Source organism: Gobius niger (assembly GCF_951799975.1).
Source record: "Gobius niger genome assembly, chromosome: 4".
NCBI lineage: Eukaryota > Metazoa > Chordata > Actinopteri > Gobiiformes > Gobiidae > Gobius > Gobius niger.
The window spans coordinates 18400829-18423613 of NC_136855.1; the positions used below are offsets into that span (position 1 = coordinate 18400829).

Here is a 22785-nt window from a genome sequence, read left to right on the forward strand (position 1 = left end):
GTTACCTTAAAATCCACTAATGAAATCTTGATTGTTATTTTGAAGGGGTTCACCATCTGTCTGATGAGGGGGTATGTCATTTCTTTGTAACATTTCCAACATTATTACCCATGCAATAGTATTGTTGAGTACATTTGGTCATTTCTCATTTCTGCTCTTATCTCAACAGAATTTGTTCACAAGGAGCAGTGAAATCCATTCACGTAAGTGTTTCTCTCTCTCTCAGAAAATCAGAAGAGAAAATATTGGTGCCAATGTTTTGTACATTTTCCATTTTAGGGGTTAAGAGAGGTATACCTGAAACTCTGGAAGTAAGGAATTTCTGTTTTGAAGAGTAAAATATGTTGGTAAATCCATTTGTGATTTCATATACCGTATGTATTTGATAATATTGCAGGAGGTGGAACAGTCGTTGCGACATTATGAGCAAGCATTTGGACTGCCAACAGAGGGAAACAGAGTGAGCCCTTTCATTCAGATTTGTATTGTGAAAAGATTTTGTTGACTAAGTTTTGTACTTTTCCTGCAACTGTGTTATTTCCTTAGACTGACATGATTCAACAATTAGTGGGCGCCGTAAGTGCTCTGTCTAGTCCTTTTGACAACGCGACCGTGTCTCGTATCTTCAACTGCACCACTGCCCTTCTCACACTGTCACTGGAGAGATGCGATGTTGAAACTAAGCCCAATCCTACTGTATGCATAAACATAAACAATACATGAATATCAGCATTTGTTTTTATTATTAACAATTTTTTTTTCTCCATAGGCTTTGTTTGAAGAAGTTTTTGTGATCTTCCAGGCAATTTCTCTGGCAACTGCTTCTTTCACATCCGGCCAGTTAGTGTTGCCGCATCCAGATGGAACTCTGTATCAGGAGAGGTACACCTTAACATAAACCTTTATTGTATTTTGAATGACACCAATGCTTGTTTTTTGATTTACTCATTTAGCTTCAGCCCGGACAAGCTCGGCAAATCAACTCTGGGCTCTGAAAAGGAGGGGGAATATGTTAAAATACCCTCTAATGAAGCACTTGCACCATTTCTACCGCCTGGGACACAAGTGGTTGCGCAGGCATGTTTTTATTGCTATTTTACTTTATTGAGCAACACAATTAAGCCAGAAATAACTAGCAGTTGACCACCATAAGAAATCAGTGTAAAATGATCTATTTTGTTGTACTTAATTTGGTTTTGTTTTCTCAAAATTGCTTTTTAATTATTTTTAATAAATTTATCTGCCTTCCAATTTGTTGTATGTTTTCAGATGGTGACTTTCTATTCAAATCCCCATCGCACCAATGAAACATTAAATGGACGTATTCTCAGCTTTGCTCTCAATGATCCTAACACTAAAAAGACCCTCAAAGTGAGCAAACTCAAGGAACGGTTCGAGGTAAGGCGCACGTGCAAAACCGTTTGTGGCTGGGTAACAGAACTTAACAAAGTTACAATGTTTTTTGAGCTTTGTTGTAACAAGCTTGTTCAATCAAAAATAGAAATTAAAAAGTCAGGGATATATTGTTCTTTTTTTCCAGATCTTTTTGCCTCGCCCCGGAGCCCAAGAGAAAACTGATTCTGTGTTATTAGAGAAGCAAATGAGAGCAGTGACTGCCTTCAACCTCACAGACTCTAACATGACTGTGTCTTTGACCGTTGAGCCCACTGTCAATGTGTCACTGCATTTGCGTCTCCAATACGGCTCAGCTCCAAACAGCAGTTTCAACGGCACCCAAGTCATACTAAACTCTACAGGTAGGTTTAAGACTGATAGACGGCCTTATCTACTGCGCTGCTCCACAATTGGATGATGTTTGACAGTGATTCCCAACCTTGGACACAGCTTCATCTGCAAAACTTTGTAAAACGTGGTTCAAACTTGGTTAATAGGATGAGAGGATGACATTGTAAATCGCAAATGCATATATATATATATACGTATATTTTCTTTTCATCGTGCCTATAATGCATGGGAACTCCGATATGGCAGTTGCCTGGCCAGCCAGATGCTCCTCCTTTCTGTTCAAAAGAAGAGCCATCTGGGCAGCTGCTCGCAGCCAAGCATTTCCCGATTTTACCATATCGGTCCAATCACGGACCGAGAGGCGGGAGTTGTCATTGCACTCTTCCAAAACATTAAAGATGGCGACGCAGCACCTGATACACTATTTTCTTCTGCTATATTTGTTTTAAATAATTTGGAAAATATAAAATCCCTAAAACCGGAGCAAAAAACAGCATTGAATGCGTTCCTCGTGAAAAAGGACGATTTTGAAAAGGGTTCTTGCCACTTGCTCCTGCGACATATTCAGAGTTTCTCTAATTCCCGTCTGTCAAGCATGGCCACCGGGACTGAGATCCCAGACTTACATCTTTCAAATTGCATGTTATTTGGCAGGCCAGCCCAATATTGCAGAGGTCACTAAATGACGGCTTTCGGTCCGTATCCGGACCCACGCACCAACTCGTCCGGACCCAAACCTTAGCTCCAAACTTTCTATTCAAAATAATTGAAAATGGGAATGGGGGCCCCAGTAAGTCTACAGACAGCCCTGCTGTTGTTGTTGTTGTTGTTGTTGTTGTTGTTGTTGTTGTTGTTATTATACTGTGTTAAACCCAGGTTATCTACAGTGGTTATCAACTGTAGTTTATCACAACATTCACATGCAACAGTGTTATTTACCGTAGGTACTGACTATCAAGGTCACCTGCTTGTTACATTCACTTGTCTTATAACAGAGGGCTACCGCTGGAGGATAACTCCCAACATGTTTGAGGGTGTTATCGGGAAGTGGTACGTTGATGCTCAATTATACAACTCGACGTGGGCCCAAGATCTGAATCTGAGTATCTCATCATACATGACCAAGTGCCTTTACTGGGACATTGTTGACGAGCTTTGGAGCACTGATGGCTGTGAGGTACATTGCTATGTTTAGATTCATATTTTAAGAGTTTAAAAGAGTTAAATTATCTTTTTAAATCTTATTATCTATTTAAAACAGATAATAAATAAGTAAATGCAGCTCTTAAAAAAGAATCAAATGCCAATATAACAAAGCTGTGTGTCATTTACTGTAGAGTTAAGGGTAAAAATCAAAATCCCTCTATAATATAGCATTAGCACTTGTGAAATAACACAGTGAACATAACATTTTATGGATGCCCTACTAAAGTCTTAGCGGGTTAGTAAAACAGTATTCTGTGGTGGGACATCATCATTTTATGAACCTGACATTTATTCATGTACTTTAGGTCGGCCCCAAAAGCACTCCTGCGATAACACAGTGTCTGTGTAACCACTTGACTCTGTTTGGGAGCTCCTTCTTTGTGATGCCCAACAGTGTTGACATTTCCCGCACAGCAGAGTTGTTTGCCACAGTCAACAAAAACTTTGTGGTTTTGGCTTTACTCTGTACATTCTTTGGTCTCTACCTAATGACCCTCATGTGGGCCTGCTACGCTGACCGTAAAGCTTCTTCAAAGGTAATGTTGCATATTTCCATTAAAATCAAGGCTTCCAACATGCCTACAGCACACACACATTTTTTTCAGTTAGTTACAAGGAACAAAAATGATTTCAATTAACTATTGAAAGAAGGATTTGTGTTTGACTGAATTTACTGACTTACTGTTTGTTTTAATGTAGAGGAAGATTTCTCTTTTAGGAGACAACCATCCAGGAGCTCAGTACAATTACCTGATCTGTGTCCACACTGGAAGTCGCAGAAATGCTGGAACAACTGCAAGTGTAAGAGACTCCCCAAACACTAAAAAACACTTTTTTAAATGTATTTTAAAGCAGGGGAGCTACAGATTGTTGACGAGTTATCAACTTTATCTTTTAAAAATCATGTTAAAAATAAAAATCTGTGTGAAATTGTACATTTTAATCTTAGTGATTTTAGACAAATTCGATCATTACTACCAGAAAATGCAGCTACAATGTTCCTTCATTGTATGATCTTATTGCATTCTCTTATGTGTCTTGCGTGTCTTACGTCTTCAAGCGTGACTACTTTAAATATAAGTCTTTATATATATATAAAAAAGCTTTAAAAGTATTTGATGAAAAACCTTTCTCATTTCATCATTGCCTAGTAAAAAATATTCTGAATTTTGAAAATTAAAAAAAATTAAACTGGCACCGTCCATTTAATTAAAATCCAGTACAAGCGGTAAGGTTGCCAGATTCTCCATTAGAGGCGGCTGTGTGGTACCTTATAGACGCACAGTGTTTAGTCAACAGGTGCTATCAGTGAACCAGACATGTGACCACTGACGATTGTTCTTAAGTTTCTCGTCTCAAGAGTTGAATTGTGTGGATGATGATCTTATGTCATAATTCTTGTATTGATCTGCCAGGGACTACAGATGTAAAGAAGCCAATGGCAAATTCTGGCATATTTACATTCATATGTACATTAATATGTGTTGTCCCTTTAAATAAATAAAATGAGTTCTGAATCTGTGTGCTGTGCCTTGTTATAGGTCACAATGAAGCTGATTGGCTCAGAGGGAGAGAGTGAAATCCATAACCTTGTAGACCCCGATAAGCCTGTGTTTGAGCGCGGCACTGTGGACGTGTTCCTCTTGGCCACTCCGTACCCTCTTGGAGAACTGAAGAACATGCGACTACAGCACGACAACTCGGGCGGTCAGCCAGCTTGGTACTGGTCCTTGACCTAAGGATGCTGATGAGTGTAGATCACCAATGTATTAATCTGTCTCTGGTGATTTACTAAAGGTACATAAACAAAGTGACCATTCAGGACCTCCAAAGCAAAATCGTGTCGGTCTTCTTCTGTGACTGCTGGTTGAGCTCTGATAGAGGAGATGGCATGACCAAGAAAACATTCAACGCAGCAAAGACCAACGAGATCGCCAGTTTCAGGTTAGACTGTGTTTTTTGTTTTTACTATTATCTGCATTAAAACATAATATGAATGTAGTTGTTTTTTTCTAATTATTACTTAGTTGGATGCGATAATAAATTGTAAGCTTAGAATCAGAAATCTAGGCTTCAATTGACAATTCAAAACCAAATATTTGATCTTTTAAAAGTCTTTAAAATGTGACATCAATAATAAGGAAAAGGTTATGTTTCTGAACCTAATATAACTGATTATTACGTTACAATTATTTAGACTTTTGACTTTTCATTGCAGGGGACAACACTTTCAATGAGTCTCAAGTAAAATTTGGACCACTGTCGTATTGATGTTTCTCATCAATACAATCTTTAGAATAATAAGGATTTTAATGATTAACCAATGGTTATGAGTAACATTGGTCAGTATTGCTATACTAACTATTAATTTGACAAATATTATGTTGTTTAGAATTGAAAGAAAAGTAGGTTTTAGTCACATTACTTTTTCCCATTATAGATGCCATTTTAGGGACTTTCTCTATTGGCCAAATGTTTTCTCCCTTGCTATGGCAGCAGCTCTGATTTGAAACCCATCCAAAGAAATGGAGTTTATTTGTCCTCCTCAGAAACATCTTCTCGAGCCGCACGTCTAATGGTTTCCGGGACGAGCACATCTGGGTGTCTGTTTGGGACCCGCCCTCGCGCAGCCCCTTCACTCGGGCGCAGAGGATCTCCTGCTGCATGAGCCTGCTCCTCTGCACCATGGCCATCAACATCGCCTTCTGGAACATCCCCGTGGACACAAGCTCTCCCGTCATCCTCTCCCTCGGTAAACGTTAGGGCAGCATGGCTTTAGACATAAACCTATAGCAATGTTTATGACAAGTATTATGATTAGATATGTTTTATCTTCTAAGACAAATATTGAGTTTACAAAAGCACCGACATTTGAGAGAAGACTGCTCAACTACTTTCTTTCATCCCTTCTTCACCAACCACTTTCTTCCTCAGCACACAAGAGAGCACAAGAAAATGCTGAAAAGATATAGGCAGAGGTGGTTGGAGTGTTGAACATATGTACTTACTGGATGTATAAACATTACATTTATTTCAAATTGTCATAATAAAAGTAAAAAACTGTGCGAGCTAAGTTAAAACACTCACTCAATTTCATTTGTTCTGTTGTAGGAATCATAAAACTGACCTGGCAGGAGATAATGGTTGGGATCCAGAGCGGCCTGCTAATGTTCCCCATAAACATCCTGATCATCACCATTTTCCGTAGCATCAAGCCTCGAATTGTTGTCAAGAAGGAGGTGGATGAGGAAATCGTAAAGCCTCCTGCTGTTTCCATTCCATCCATTTTGAAGGTTTGTTTTGGCTTTTACTTGTAACCTCGGATGACTCTCGCCTGACATTATGTTAACCCCATTTTGCCTTGAGGTATATACAATATATATTCCAGCAAACTGTGCTGACCAGGCTTTTATCAAGGCATAACGCTTGCTATTCATTCAGGAGACCGAGGAAGTGATAACAATGGTGAGCCAAAGTCCAAGGAACAAGATTTCTCTGTCGAACCATCTGGAGTCCAGCGCTGATCTCTGTCCGGCCCTGGAGCATGTGCATGAATTCATTCAGCTGATGCAAGGTTGGGTTAGGTCTTTATGTACAGCATATAGAACTTGCCCAAGGGTCCAAAGTAAAAAGAAATATCAGGACTGTGGCCTTGACAAAACTAAATATTTCATCTTTTGAAGTCCTCAATATGGTGCCCAATTCCCATGCCATAAAACGTGTAACTGAATACCATTCATTAACTCTTAAACCATGTTGTTACAGTATTGAAACAGCATTAATGAAACGGTTGTAATCACCAATTACTATTTACTTTGTGGACAATTTGGCTGAAAAAGCAAGGTCACATAGCCTTGAAATTTGAGACAGAGAGACAGTCATTGCTACTTGCCTTGTCTTTATTTTGTAAAATTTTTAATGAAGATTTCTGCCTATGTTATGCATTTACAGGTGAAACCGTGAGTGACTCGCACTGGGTCTACTGCAGTAAGTTCCTCTTGTGTGCCCTCTATCACCTGCTGCAGTGTCTGGAGAAACTCGACCCAAAAAACTTTCCCACGACGTACGAGTACCAGCACCTCCTCAGCACCACCAACCTCTTGATCCGCAAAGCCGAGATGGTCTTCACCAGCCACCTGACCTACTGGTCAGTCCAACACCCCATTTGTTTATTGGTTATTCAAAGGCTAATAGGGAGAAGAAAAAACAAGCCACTATTACATATGGGGCCCAATCCTGTGTTTCTAAAGGCAGGCCTTGTAGGAGCATTTAAGAGGACTGGAGAAACACCCATGGCCAATGATATGTAGAACAGACTTTTTCTTCCAACCAAACACAATTACAGCCCGTGCCACAGCGAGACCGGCTGTACATCTCTTTCTCTCGGGACACCGGGACATCGTTCAACTCACGATGGGATGAATAAAGTTTTTAGTTTGACCTTTGAGAGCTTATTATGCTTAAGGAAGAACACAAGGCAGCACGATGTAAACGAGGAAAAGAATGTGAGGCTGTGATAGGAGAGCACCGCTCAGTGCTGTTTTTAATAAACCATGCCTCAGTCGACCGCTTCTCTTTTTGTAAGCGACGCGCTCTCGCCAGTGGTGCAGGCACATAGTACAACAGCACAACAAGATGACCCTTCCACCTGACCATTGCGTCAGGTGGAAGATCTGTCCCATGTTGTTTATGGGGATCGTTGTACAGTATCTTAAATGGGATCATCTTTATCACATATTTTGCACAGTATGGCATTTAGAGGCTAGAAGAGACATTAAAACAAATTTAAACTTGGCCTCCAATTATGAGAAGGCCAGTCTGCATTTTATTCCTACACTCAAGGGCATGGATAAGCGGAATTACCAACCTTGAATAAGATAGTAAATGGTTTTCATCTGTGTAAGCCTTGTAGCTGTCCTCTTTTAGGATGGAAGGTGAAGTGGGCGCTGAATAGCAAGGAGGTTGCCAAGGATACAGTGGTAAAGGAACTGGGATAAGGTTGAGCTTAAGGTCAAAAAATGGACTCTTGTTCATGGGCTTTGCTTCCCTGTAATCCTGTAAAAAGCCAATGTGTGTCCTGGCCAAGCTGGACCATATCTCAGGCCCAGGGCCCTGGTCGAAAATACTGTCTTGCAACATTTTCAACAATAAATTAATTAACCAAAAGTATTTTTTTCAGCCTCTTTACCTCATATCTGACTGCTGCATGCCTTGTTAAAGCCTAATGCATTGACTCAACAGTTTTTTTGGTTTGCATTTTGGCACAGCCCTCCTCCAGCGAAGGTGGTGAAGAGGAAGCGCACCCCAACCTTCTCGCTGCCCTGGTGGTGCGTGTTCATTGGCTGGTTCCTCCTGCTCTCCATCAGTGGGATCTCCACCTTCTTCACGCTGCTCTACGGGTTTGAGTACGGAAGAGAAAAGTCCATAAAGTGGGTCATGTCTCTGGGGCTTTCGCTGTTCGAGAGCATCTTCATCCTGCAGCCGTTAAAGGTGGGTTTGCCACTACTTGCATTAGATCGGTGGTTCTTTTCACACCAGGATCCAAATGGTAGTGCGGGTCGGCTTATGATCAGAAGGAGAGTGGTTCAAGCTTGGAATGCGCAATACAGGTGTAAACCACATCATAAAAGCACCACCAGGCCTAGATCAAGATCAAACCAGGACTAAAAAGGGTCTGAAATAGATATTAAGAAACAGCCTCTATCTCTACAGTCCGAAATGATATGCAAAAATCAGCAAGGATGTTTTAAAGTACAGCAATCTACATCCACAGAATCCACATGAAACAAAAACGGTCACAAAGTTCATTATCTCCAATTTCTCCAATTAATGTCCAATTTCTTCCAAAAACTGCATTTCTCCCATAGAGTTGTATTTGCCCTGCCCTCCATCTGACATTATGATGTCATCCCGTTCTAAATCGTGAACGCCACCTATTGTACGACATTGCGTAGATCAGATGTTGGGGTTAGTCCCGCGCTTCTGCGACTGAGCTCTCAGTTATCATATGCACAACTAAAATGAGACATTTTCAGCCTGAATTTTAAAACATTTCTGCACTTGCCATATTGATGACTGTAATCTGTGTATTTACGTCCATATTTTCCTTTGAAGGTGATCGGCCTCGCTGTGTTTTTTGCTCTGCTGCTTAAACCTGTTTCTATGGAGGAGACTGAAGAGGTCGAGCAAGTGCTGCTTGGTAAGAATTCCCAAATATGAATTATGTTTTGCATAACAAAATGAAGTACCTTTTAAGAGGATTTGTTTTGTTTTTTACTTAATTACTGACCTTTTGTGGCTGGAGGTAGTATCATAGTTAGGATAACCCTTGAATGTAAATATTCTCCACAAATAATTCACATTAGCAGAGTCTGGAGTATGGCATGACTGGAGTAGAGCTTTCAATCAAGACAATTATCTGGAGTAGGAATGAGTTTGGACTGTGTATTTTTACTGTGTGGATGATTCTGACCATAGACTTTCCACCAGCTTGACATCAGTGATAATCTCACAACTTAGTTTTGTAGTTACTTTGTTTCATCTAGTGGTTCAGTGCAGTTCAAGTGTGCCTTCTTTTTTCTTCTTGCAGCACAACAGGACAAGAACAGGCAGTACACCGGCCGGGACATTTGAAGAGACACGCTGCCATCTGTGTTGCACTTAGTGGTGACACTTAAACATGTCTGTACAGTTAAGCCCAACATTATTCCATGGATGGATTGTTATTTTTATTTAGTCGAATACGAATATGAGAAAATGTATTCAAAAGTATTTATTTTCTCACCTATGAAGCAATGACAAAGTTATTATCACTTGTCAACGATTTTTGCACATTTCCTTTTTTGTGCAGGGATTTTCTTTATGTTGACTTTGAAAATAACTAGAGCTCGCACTTCACTGCTACTGGTTAAATCTTGTCCCAAAGCATCACTCGACGAAGGCTGACCGGATCGATCTGATATCATCAAGTAATTTAGAGTCCAGGACAAATGTTGCAGCCAGCCAATCAGCCTGACCCTAACCCTCACACTGGTCCTGGGCAAACAACTTTGACATTGATCCTGGACTCTTAATTACTTGGTGATGTCAGGAACACCGGCTGACCAACAGGAGGAGGAGTGGGTGGAGAAAGTAGATGAAAGGCACTGAATCATGATATGACAATCTCACAATAATGCAATTGGGCTCAACTGTAAATAATAACAACATTGTATGTAACCCTGCTATATTTATTATTTAATGTATCTGTTCTACTAGAAACGTTGGTCAACCATGTGTATGTATGTGAATGAGAAAAATAATTTAGTTTAATCATAAAGCGAACTGAAAATCAAGTGCTTGTCAATTAACTGCTATTCTACATTTAACAAATAGTATATTTTATTGATTGATTTGCCAAGAGAACCATTCACAGAGAGTTCACACATCTCAGTGGTTAAATCTCCCTGTCACTGATCATGATGAGACTGACCAAAGAGTATAGAGTTACATTAAACACAGAGCTCGCTGAATTGACAAGCACCAGCAGCAGATCACCACAGCGATCAGATGACAGGTTGATTTTGCACACATCACCTGTATTTCAGTTCAGAATTGTGTGAAATATTATAGTTTGTACGCTTTATTTATTCTACTGCATAATATCTAACTGAAAGTAGCACAGAAGAGTAGTTTTTATCATAATCCATGTCTGTAAATTTTAGTCATAATGTGTCGATTATAAGGGAATCGCAATGAACCACCACTGACGGCTTCCGAACATCAAAGCCGCGAGACATTTCTTGAGCTAAACATGAACTTTCACTTCAGTTGAAATTCATGTAACGTATATGAGAGAGATGATAATTTATTTATTCACTTTTTATTTCCATTTCGGTCCATCTTCATAATCACTGCTGAAGGATGATGCATGTCTGTTCACTCTGTGTGACTTATTTATACAACTGAAGTCTGCGGTTTCTCCAATTATTTATTGTATTTAAGCATTATTTATTATTATTATTTATTATCTCTAAGCATTTAAGAGATAATTTGTTACTGTTGTGTGCACAATGTGTGGCAATAAAAACTCATTCATAAGTTCAAGTTGTAGTGGACCTATTAATTACAAACTTCGATTACTAAGGAGTCTTCCGAAAATAGAATGTATTAATGTTCTTCAACGTTCAAGAGGAGTGTAATTATATCTGAATGGGAACATTTTAAATGAGCTTCCTCCTCCACTCATGAGGAAGCCTTTCTCATGTCTTCATTTTGTTTGTCTGAAAATGTACCGCAGATACAGGCTGAGAAATACCTGAGGTATCTTTTATGGCTGACACAAAGCCCGTCCTTTCATCAATACCATGTTGATTTTTTTCTGCCTGACTCACGGCTCAATAGTCAACTATTGTTCTTTAAAACGCTTTGACCTAAAATCACAGCTCTTGCTTGAACAAAAGCCATAATGACGAAGGGGGTATTCTTGAGGCAGAAAGTATATTCATCTCACATTTTAAGCCCTTATTGTCAGCAAAATGCCCTTCTTCTCTCTGATAATGATGGTTATTTTTGGCAACATGGGATAGCAAAATCTCACAGCCTGCAATACAATTATGACAAAGCAGCACATCTAAAAACCTTAAAAACCTTGGATCCACTTTGTTGGTTTATCTTCTGGCAAAGACAGCAGGTGTGGGGATGAAGCAGGGCCACTGCTGTGAAGGACCGAATTGAGTGTTGCGTTATGTGCAAAAGCTTGACAGAGAATTGGTTGGGAGGTGAAGATAGAAAGTCTACTGAGATTTACCAGGCTTTTTAGATAGACATTACAGCATCCTATCCGGAAAAAAAGTATCTAGTTATAAATGGTTAGGTTCATCTGTCCAAGTGTGGGTGTGTTGACGTTGTTTACAGTTAATGCCTCATTACTGGGCCTTTATTAACATGAAACTACCACTACTGGAAAAAAGTTCATCTTTTCTGTCTGACAAATGAGCTACTATGAAAGCTTTTCTTTTTGTTTCTGCTTTAATATAGTTTTAAACGCGGTGGCATTCAATAGATGAATTGTTGAAAAGACATAAGACACAATAATTATGTGCAAATTTGCAGACAAATCCTTAACTTTCTCTTTATATTACTGTTATTTATTTATTTTATTTTGAGGGTAACAAAATATCAAATAATAAAGTCTTTCAAATTCAAGAGGAGCGAGATTTCACTCCTTTTGGCCCCGGGATCGTACAAGGGACCATCTTGCTGTGCAGCGAGAACAGTTGTGAAACCGTTCCGACATAAAGGTTAGGTCTACTGTCCTGAAATTATTCCAGAAAGTTACGAACGCAACCTATGGCTGTACTGAAATGACTCACTCAGTGTGATCCAAATAAGCATGACTTTTCTCTGTCCTACATTGAATATTGTCTTGAGCAATTGGCTCGACCTCAGAAGATTACAAAGAGTTCTGAAGTGGCATATGAGATACTGACTTCCAAACTGAACATTTGGCCTCAAGCCCTCTCCAATCTCCTGCTACATACAGTAAAGTGCATGCTCCAATATTGACCCTGCATCACCACTGCAGAAACACTTAAATAACTGGCAGAAAATCGGTTTTGTTCGTCGAGTGCTCTCCGTCAGGCACATGTTCAGGGTTTTTGCTGAATTTTATATGAAAAATATATATAGACACAGTGGGTTCAGGAAATTCATGCCTCTCTCTATTATATTGAAGTCTGAATGCTGAAATAGGCCTAGCCCACTGGAAAACTTCAAGACTCTTCCAAGAAGCTTTGGCTGCAGCACAAATGATTGACTTTGTTCAGCAGCAGGCCAAATAGTGGTCCACTATAAGGAGATTAACTTGTTCAGTACAAATCATCTTTATTTTACAAAGCTCCAGTCAACTTAAATCCACTCTGTTGTTTTTGAATTTCAAATGCCAAGACTTAAAGCTGGGTTTTTTCAAACTGTGACATTTTTAGTTTTAGCTCAAACTCATTACTAGCAGCCACAATCCTTCCTGCACATCCAGATTGTTCAAGAAAATGAATTATATGCACGTCTCACGCCCGTTTACAGCTTTGAGCGATGGCAAAATGAAGCAGGGGGACCACCCCCAAAATAAATCGCCATAAATATTTAGTTTAAGACAATGGAACAATATCTATTTTTGCTGTGTTTACAACATACTCTGACGTGGCAAAAAAAACATTCATTCTAGAACAACAAAAAGTCAGGTACCCCAGCTTTAACCTATACCAAGTAGTGGATACTGGGCTGTTTGTCACCATGAACCTGAAATGGGCTCGGATACGATTGGTCTTTGTCATTGCAAAATTATCACAACAAAATTCTGTGTCAGGGAGCAGGCAATAATTATTCTTATGATTACCACGAGCCTCTTTTTGCCTACTGAACATCCTACAAAATGATGATTTTTTTCTAGAAATGTTTAATTTTTAATACAGCCCATTGTGGTTGCAAAAATCATATTTCTAACAATAGAAGACACATTTGTATTATTTTTTGTTACAATAGAAATAGAAGAAAATACTGTAAAAATCTGAAAGCTTAGGCCTACTGAACGTGCTCGGTTTTGTTTGACAATGAGGACCCCTGCTGCTCACCATTGGTAAAGACTATGTAACATATTAAGTGCTTTGAGACGGTTAGATCTATGTTTGAAACACTCAAAATCTGATATTTTTCATGTTCATTTTAAACCTTAATTTGATCTTCTGATAATGAAAGCCATGTAGATGATCCACATAAACCAATTGAATAAGTAATTTTATTTTAAACAGATTTGCTTTACATGAGTTTTTGTAGTTCAGAGTTGTACAGTAGTATGAAAGAACAGTCCATATATAAAAGCCAGGGGTGATCACAGTTCTGTAGTGTGGATAATGTCATGGAAAACCTTCTTTTTCTTTTCTTAAAGTACTTGCTTTAAATACACTGCACCCTTTCCTGGGACAAGTCAAGGCCACCTTTCATTTGCATTGCAAGCACATGTGGGTGTGGCAAGATCCCTTTCTGACATGAGAAAACAAATCCTTCATGAAAGCATTTACTCTGCTTTGAGCAAATTTGTATGAGGGCCATTTTAAAATAATGAATAAAAGCCTAGCCCATTAACAAATCAAAAAGGCCTCAATGAGAAAAGGCAAATACAGTGGTGTACATCAAGTTAGACACATGCAACTCTCATCATTACTTGGATCTATATTTACAATGAAGTTTAATATCCAAACAGTAATACAAAAGAGCAAGTGTCTGGTAACTGACATTCAAACAAGTAAAATTATAAAATTAAATTCTGTATATGAAAAGATTGATCACTCTCCAGTCAATCCCCATTGCATAAATATTTGAATTAATAATTTATTTGAATTTAAACATAAGTATTGGGTAAGAAAAAAAAAATTCCATTGGAGTGCTTCAACATTGATTTACATTTTTACCAAGATAATAAATCTTTGTCTATTGGTGTGATGTCATTGAGCATTAGGTCGCACTTGATTTCTATGTAAAAGTAAAAAGCCATTATGGCACTCAAACCTGCTGGACTGGTCTGTCTGACTATGCATGGCATGAATCACAGTGACGCCACAGGTGAATGACAATAAAAGGCATGGAAAATATTAAACAGGAAAACCCCCAAAAAGCAACACAAAGGTAAAAACAAGTTAAAAATAGGAGAAAGGACTTAAAAGAACAAAGATCAGCCACTTCATGGTAAATATGTATAACTATATATCTAAAACATGGGCTCTCAGTCTGATATAGGCCACTACCCGCCTCAGTTACATGGTCATTTGGGTGTAAATGAGGTAAGAGTCTGATTTATGTATATATGATAACAAAACAAAAAAAGTCACTCATGCCAGAATAAATGACAAGCTTAGATATTTTCTTTCTCCTATTTATAATCTTTTTTGTGTATGTATTAGACCCATTTAGGTCTTCTTCTTGAGTTCTTCAAACCTTCGTGTTAAATCATCAAAATCGATGTCGTCCGAAGAAGTTGTGTTTCCACCAAATGAAGATGTGGGGAGTGTGTCAGGAACTGAAGGCAGCTCTGGCAAAGCACTGTTGTCAAAGCCAGGAGGCGCAGGACCATATGCTGTTCAGAAATATATCCATATATGTTAAGGGGACACTTAAATATAGGTGAAAATATAAAGACATGACTTACCAACAGCCTGCGAAGGAGCAGAGGAATTGTCAGTTAGGTCATCGATCTAAGAGACAAAATGTGTTAAGTTTTTTTCTCTCTGTCTCTCTCTCTAAAATGAATGAATTATTACTAAATGTTAGTGTTAATGTTAGTATAGACCAACACACAAAATGTACAATAATCATGTTTTGAGACTACATTTACACTATAGTGCTGCAGTTAGTAGCTGTAACATTAACATCATGCTGCCTATATTTGATGGTTTTACATGAAGATTGTTGACCAAAATCATTAGTAAAAAGCTTTAGAGGACAGGTAAAGCACCAAGAAACTGTTCTTCCCTTAATGGTGCCCTGTCCGTCTGGTCAGCTGTGGGAACGGGGAGGGGGCATGGGTACGGGGCGGTCACTTACGGACTCGTATGTGGGGGGAGAAGTGGGCAGCTGTGGGGGCTGCCCTCCTCCCATGGGAGGCTGGAAGTTGTTGTACGTTCCAACAGGGGCATTGAATGGTTGCTAGAGGAAGATTAAAAAAAAAATGGTCCTGCTTTAAAGAAGCCACAACAGTGCAGATTAGATCAACTAGTCAGGGAGAAGCACTTACAGCTCCCTTAGGTTGAGGATAGTTGAAGGGTGTTAGCATAGGCATAGGCATGTGCATGGGCATAGGAGCCATTGGCATGGGAGCCATAGGGGCAGTGAATCCGCCGCCTCCGCCTCCACCACCACCTCCTCCTCCCTTTCGGTCATTGTTCACATCAATCAGATCAGCCTCTTCTCCAGGGCACACCTCCGGCTGTCAGGACAGAGGCATTTATTTAAACAGAGATAAAAGCTGGTGACATTAACCATCTTTGAGATATAATTTTGATTTGAACACTCACATGGACCATTGCATCAGGTTCATATGGCACGTTATAGTTCTTTGCGATCTCTATCAGATAACGTTCTACCAAGATTTTAGGGGGGGCCTCTACACTCATTTTATGCATCAACTGAAAACACAGCAGATGTTTTAGTATAAAAAAAATAGAGTAACAGTTGAAAATACTAAACATTAAACAATTACATCATCTCACCCTGTCATTGACTGTTCCAATCTGATTTGTCCTGCACAGCTTTCCATACTCCTTACTGTATTTTGCGCAAAGTTGTTCAGCTATCTGAAAAAAAGTTGTAGGCATTTAGGTTGATTATGAAAAGATGTTACAATGCATTATGCCCATTTCAAATGGTCTTACGACTTTAAGCTCATTCACTTCACACTGCAGACGAGGGGCAGCCCAGATTAGAGTAGATACTGCCTCTTGTAAGCCTGGATCCAGCTCCCTGACAGTGTCAAAACATTTGTTAACAACACAGCTCTGACTTTCACTAGACAGTACAGCAATACACACTTCATTGACTGAATCAGTCCAAATCGAGCCAGGAGGAGGTCACAGTAAAGCTCCAGGATCTCCATGGCCTCCACCAGGTAGTCCTCTCGGATGATCTGTTCCACTCTGATTCGCGCCCGCTCATCTTTAGCATTTGCCAAGTAATCAGCGATCTCCTTCCTGGCTTTTTGAGCAAGTTCAGCTGTTTTTTAAGACAGAACATTAATACCAGTTTACATATAATTGAAATAAAGGGGACATAAAAAAAAAACATCCTTTAAACACAAACACTTACTTTTCTTTTTCTCCAGAAGCTTCAGTCTGCTAATAGCAAGCTTAAGATTTATGCTTAGTCTGTTTGCTTTGAACCCCGTTCCAAGCATTTTATCAGTCTACCTGTGAACAGAGAAAAGTTTTAAATGTGTATCCTTTTACTCTCCAGCCCTGGCTCAAATGACTCACCCAATCATGTGAGCATGCCAAACCCACTACGTTACTACTGTCTGAGAAGAACTATAAGTAAGTCAAATGATATAATGTAAGAACCTAATTCATTTAATGGGAAAACGTTGATACTATGGGTTCTTTCAACATCTTTGCGAAATATTACGTCTAATTCGTGAACTTATCTTTATAATGCCAACTTCTCAATATCATAAACTAAGTCAGGTCTTAGCTACCTTGTCAACCTTGGGGTTTCTTTGCATCGTTGCCATGTTAAACCCGTTTTACTAAATCTACCTTTGCTTTGTTCAGTCTGTTTGGTCATCGTTAACGTTAGCTGCCTAGCTTCGGCAATGCTAACGGGGAAAACAACAACTGCTTTAAACTCGAGTAACAACAATAATCTGATGAACTGAACAACTAAAACACACTGCATTTACAATTAATAATGCCATGAAGACTTACCGAGAACTACAGGACAGACTTGACGACCGCTTTATTTGGGTTTCGGTGGGTGTTTAGGTGAGCCCAGTCCACTTCCGTGTTATCTGTAGTGTTGGTGACGTCATGGGGATTTTTGCTCTGTGGGCGGGCCTTGCGCCTGCCAATCACCTTTAAGTAAGGTTATTGTTCCATTACATTCATTCAAGACAGAATAGTACGTATTACGTAACCATAACGTGAGCTACCACTCCCTCCCAAATTAAGATCAACTAACTAGGACCTTAAATAATAATAATAATAATAATAACAAAAAAGGTGTAGGTGGATTTTCTATTTATTTGCCAGTGAAAATAGTGTAACCTCTTAACCCCCGCCTTAACCAAGCACATTTTCTCCAGTTTTACCCAAATCTAAACGCTTCTCGATTGGAGCTTACAGTCTATAGGCCAGAGTAACACCTCATTTGAAAGCTAAGACCTACAAAACTGATCTAAGCTTCTTGTTTTGTCACATTTTATTCATTTTTGTTGTGTTTTTTGTGGAAATATTGTCACATTTTCGTTGATTTTTGTGGCATTTCGTTGATTTTTTAGTCTAGCATAGCTGTGATCAAGCCACAAAAATGCAAACAAAACATGTCAAAAAAGCGACAAAAAAACCTGATGAAAACACAACCAAAAAGGAAGAAAACGTGACACCCATAACGAAGAAGCTCATGAGTTTTGTAGGCCTTAGCTTTCAAATGAGGCGTTACACTGGCCTATAGGCTATAAACTCCAGTCGAGAAACCTTTGGATTTGGGTAAAGCCGAACTGGAAAAAAATGCACCCTGTTAAGGCGCAAGAGTTTAACTGAAAATATGATTAAAAAGTAAACCATTTCTACTATTATAGGTTATATGGCTAGGATATGCACATTATGTCTACTTATATAGTAACAGAACTTCAAATTGTGTGATGAAAGATAACATAAGAATAACTTTGCAGACATAGCCAATACGTTTTCTGTTGCAATCCTGGCAAAACCTCTACTTACAATAAATCACTAAACTGTCAGGAGTATCAATTATATTTCACCAGGGGAGTTTACAGGTTGTTTATATGTAAATTTTGTCCCCAAAAAATCTCTCAACCATTGCAGTAATATTGCTTCTCATTGTTATAATAACCAATTCAACGCCACAAATCACACAGTTAATGTGATGGCAATAGAAACATTTATATTTTCAAAAAGTGATGCATAATTGAATAAAAAGAACTGTACAATAAAACAACCACTAGAGAAAAAGTCTCTTATAACTTGAGCTTGCTGGCAGACAACTCTTTCCGTTTCTTCTTTTTTGATGATTGATCTTTTGCGCCTTTGATCTGACTTTTGACTTGATCCTGGAGTTGGGAGAAAAATGCTTGAGAGGATCGTAGCGCTTTGTCCTTTCCCTCATCCTGAAACGGCAAAAGCAACAAATTATATGAAAAATGTGCAAAGCTAAAAGCCACAGAAGAATAATGCTCTTACTTTCAGCAGAGTAGCTTTTCCCCCTTTAGCGAGTTTCTTCAAATCTTCAGCAGCTTGAGCTTTTGAAGGCTTCTTATTTTCCCCGGCTTGTTTGGCCTCCTTGAGTTTCTGTCGTTTTTCCTTCTCCTGGATTTTGATGCGCTTCACCTTTTTCTTGTGCCGTCTCTCCCTCTTTTTGTCTGTTGTAGTCTTTTCAGCATCGCCCATTAGATCGCCTGCTTTGTTCTTTTCCTGGTGTGGGAGTATAGTGAAACAAAATATTGTCAGACACTTCACATGAACAAATCCAACTTAGAACAAATAGATCTGCGTTTTTAACTCAATGGATTGGGATGAGAGCATACTGGATTTTGCATTTTCACATCCATCCTAACCACTTCTGACTTTTATCAAGGCTTGGTGCCAATTCAAAAGGTGCATTGGACTGTGAACATCAGCAGTAAATAATCAGGATTCCTTTTTAATTCACGTTCATCAGTTCATTTCCTTAAGATATAAAAAGTGTGACCAAATCTTAAAAGGCAAGAAAAAGACCTACACTTGTGTTTGCCAAATAGCAAGATTATAAACATACCTTAACTTCCTCTGGAGCCAGTAATGTGCCATCACTGACACTGACCGGAGCCACTTCCTCCATTGAAATGGCGGGCAAGTTAGACACCACTTTAACCTCCGGCACAGGCTGTTAAGAAAAAAACAGACTCAGTACTGGATACATTTAATATTAATGATGTGATAATAAGACAACCATGTACCAAAGTCAAAGGTTGTGTTTTAAATGGAGAAAACTGAGAAAAGGCTTACTGGTTTGGGAGAAAAGTGAAAGTTGGAGAGAGCATCCAACTTGAGGAAAAGTGTGTCCATGAGCTTTTGAATCTCGCCATGAGTTGGATTTTCTTGTTCTTCTGTCTTTTGCTAAAATAGTAACAGATTTAGTAACACAAACATCGCATCTATAAATTGATTTTACATGATGGGTTAGAAAAATGTTACAGCAAAACCGTATTTGCACCTGGATCTTCTTGATGTACTCCTGTTCATAGACTTCTGCTAAGCTTAGTTTGCTTTTCTCATGATCCAAGGTTAGCCTCTTCTTATACTCAAACACTTCCTCCTTGGGTTTCTCTTTGCGAACCACGTCATCAAAAGCCTTGAATGATGACAAAGAGTTTAATGTAATCAGTGAAATATTTTTTTACACAAGTACAATACACTGTGACTGTACTAACCCCATCTTTAATCCTCTGTTTAATGATGTCTTCAAGTTGGATGGTGGTTTCCTCTGTGATTGCAGGGGCTAACAAAACATTTAAAAATGATATTTAGTAATATTAGAGATAAAGTTGTTTTGAAAGTTTCAAATATTAACAAGTTTATTAGAAATGTGTAAAACAAAACTTCTTACCCATTCTGGAGGACTGTTCAAACTCCACATCCTCCTCGAGCATGCTGTTCTCGGGACGGGCCTGGGCGGACACCTCTCCGGACAGCTGCCATGGCTTTTCTGCCAACGCTGCCTTCTCCAGCTCACTGATTTTTTCGGACATCTACTCAGACAATTAAACAGAACAGCAAAAAGATTAATATATAATTTCAGTACATTCTTTGTAATGACACAAAACACTGGGAAAGTACTTGTGCAGCATTACAATAATTATCAATTCTTGCTTTAAACTTGAACTATGTGTTTTGAAGTAATATTTTCCATCTTCCCTACGTCAAAAAGTCAATTATTGTGCCTTGTTAGAGAAGCTCAACCAAAGGTGAGACATGTCTTCTTATATTATATTGATCACAATCGCCTTTCGTCAAAATAGTGCATAGTGTTAATTTGCACTGGATTATATGATCAAATATTCCATCTTTTGTATATATCCTTTATATCATCTCTAATTTGAATGTTTTTATACTTGTGTGTACATATTCCAAGATCTTGTATATGCATAAGTACCTATTCTGCTTATTTTCTACTTATAACATAAGATAGTACTAGCTCTCGAGAACACTCGGGTACAGTACCTTTTCTTGTCTCTTTTCAAATGGTGATTTTGATTCACTTTTTGGTATATTGGTTGATTTTCCTCCAAAAATGTCCTCCATGTCCTCTCCCTCACTGTCTTCATCCCCAGAAAGCTTGAATGAAACTTTCTTGCGCTCGTCTTTGGATTGTTTCTGCTCATCATCCCTAATTGACAAGGGAAAAATGAAAAGGGTGTTTCAGAATTGCTTTCATCGTTCATACACAACAGCGTGAAAATATTGATGATTAGCATTACGATTCTATTTTTGTTATATTGTTATTTCATTTGATGGTGGTTCATTAAAGATGATTTAGCTTTTAATTTCTAGTTTTGAAAAAACACAAAGACTCACAGTATGTGAGAGTCCAGTGGAGTGGACGACAAAACAAACAATGCCAACTGCAGGGTGTCAATAGATATTGAATCTTTCTTACTCAGTCTCCTCCTCCTCCTCCTCCTCCTCCTCCTCGTCCTCCATTTCATTTTCATCTTCATCATTTTCTTCACCATTGTCATCTTCATCCTCAGGCTCGGAATCATCCGCTTTTCCCATTTCACCCTCCACAGGATCAAAGTAATCGTTGTACTTGAGATTCCTGGAGCTTTTCACCTAAAAATTTGAATTATGATAGCATTATACAATTTATATTATTCTAGAAAAACAAATAGACAGATCCATACATTGATCATCTTTTTTTTCTTGGAAATAATTTGCTCCAGATCAAGCTCCTCATCCTCTTCAGACGGAAAGTCCTGAAAATAGTCCACGTCTTCATCCTCATTTGCCTTCCCTTCCCGTTTGTCCATATCGTCAAGAAACGACTCCATATCGGACAATTTAAAGAATTTATCGTCAACTTCAGAGGGAATTCCTTTAGTTTTTGTTTGCCTTCCATCAGTCTTTTTCTTGAGTTTTTCTCGTTTCTCCAAAGCATCCACATCAAAATCTAAATCGGAGTCTTCATCTGAATACTCATCTGCAATATCAACAGTCTTTTTCTTTTGAGGTTTCTCAGTTTCCCGCTCTACTTTTTCCTCCTCTTCTTCTTCTGCATCATCATCAGACGCTCCGTCCCTTTCAATGGTCTCATCTTCCCCTTCTTCCGCCTCATCCTCCCCAAGTACAGTTAAAGTCTCATCCGACACAACGTTCTCGACGAACAGTTCAAAGTGCTGTAAAACGGGGTCATTTTGCAGCTCCAACTCCTGCCAGATCTGCTCCTCATCAAAGTTTTCCACAGCCAACTCAACCAATGGACTCCCTCTGCAGTTTTCAGGCTCATGAGCCTTTTGAATGTCATACAGGGATTTGGTGAGTGAGGTGAAGTCTGCAGCCACATCATCTTGAAGACTACAAAACAGAATAAATTATGGTGAGATTAAATGTTGGTTGCAAATGTGAATGTTAAAAACACAAACGTTCTGAATTTTTATTCTTGGAAATGCATATATTAGGAATTTACCAAAACTAATAGCTCTTGAGAACACATTTCACCTCATCGACACAGATTTTGCATTAAGCTGCATCTACAGTGAGTTATTTCGTACAATTAATAACCATGTGATAAACAACTCTATGAAGTCAGAGGGACTTTACTGTTGACTACTTTAGTGCTAACAAGCTGTGCTAACGATAGGACGGGAAAGGGTTCTCTTTAGATACAAAAGTGTTCGCTGTGAGGCACACTTAGAGGGTGAAAACAACAAACTACTAACACTCACCTCAGAAAGTTCTCCAGGTGTGTCGTGTTAAGATTTAATTTCCTCGCGCAGTCCTGTAGCACGCTTTTCATTTCTCCACTAGCCATTTCCCCCACATGTGTACCGTACGGTGTCGCAGGTAAACAGGCTCGACTGGAAACCTTTGCGCT

General features: G+C 38.9%; 3 protein-coding genes across 3 annotated transcripts; 1 reads left to right on the forward strand and 2 right to left on the reverse strand.

The window, feature by feature from the left end:
- Nucleotides 1-76: 76 nt before the first annotated feature.
- pkd1l3 (polycystic kidney disease 1-like 3) lies at nt 77-9683 on the forward strand. The gene is made up of 20 exons (XM_079555537.1): nt 77-203; nt 280-311; nt 398-460; nt 547-696; nt 770-882; nt 954-1077; nt 1270-1398; nt 1541-1757; nt 2742-2923; nt 3258-3488; nt 3652-3753; nt 4494-4672; nt 4750-4896; nt 5502-5704; nt 6064-6245; nt 6394-6526; nt 6904-7099; nt 8220-8442; nt 9067-9151; nt 9542-9683. The coding sequence occupies exons 4-20, from the start codon at nt 553-555 to the stop codon at nt 9583-9585; spliced, it is 2634 nt and encodes an 877-aa protein (XP_079411663.1). The 5' UTR covers nt 77-203; nt 280-311; nt 398-460; nt 547-552; the 3' UTR covers nt 9586-9683.
- Nucleotides 9684-14757: 5074 nt separating this feature from the next.
- On the reverse strand, nt 14758-17512 carry ist1 (IST1 factor associated with ESCRT-III). Its single transcript, XM_079555216.1, has 10 exons — nt 17400-17512; nt 16786-16886; nt 16512-16692; nt 16356-16443; nt 16194-16277; nt 15999-16109; nt 15719-15910; nt 15529-15630; nt 15134-15179; nt 14758-15061 (listed from the first exon to the last, which is right to left on the reverse strand). Exons 2-10 carry the CDS (start codon nt 16871-16873, stop codon nt 14895-14897), a joined length of 1059 nt encoding a protein of 352 aa, XP_079411342.1. The 5' UTR covers nt 16874-16886; nt 17400-17512; the 3' UTR covers nt 14758-14894.
- Nucleotides 17513-18490: 978 nt separating this feature from the next.
- Nucleotides 18491-22758, reverse strand: mphosph10 (M-phase phosphoprotein 10 (U3 small nucleolar ribonucleoprotein)). The gene is made up of 11 exons (XM_079555550.1): nt 22637-22758; nt 21596-22265; nt 21349-21524; nt 20913-21078; nt 20299-20440; nt 20123-20190; nt 19906-20043; nt 19698-19808; nt 19468-19575; nt 18894-19124; nt 18491-18820 (listed from the first exon to the last, which is right to left on the reverse strand). The coding sequence occupies exons 1-11, from the start codon at nt 22720-22722 to the stop codon at nt 18671-18673; spliced, it is 2046 nt and encodes a 681-aa protein (XP_079411676.1). The 5' UTR covers nt 22723-22758; the 3' UTR covers nt 18491-18670.
- Nucleotides 22759-22785: the final 27 nt, after the last annotated feature.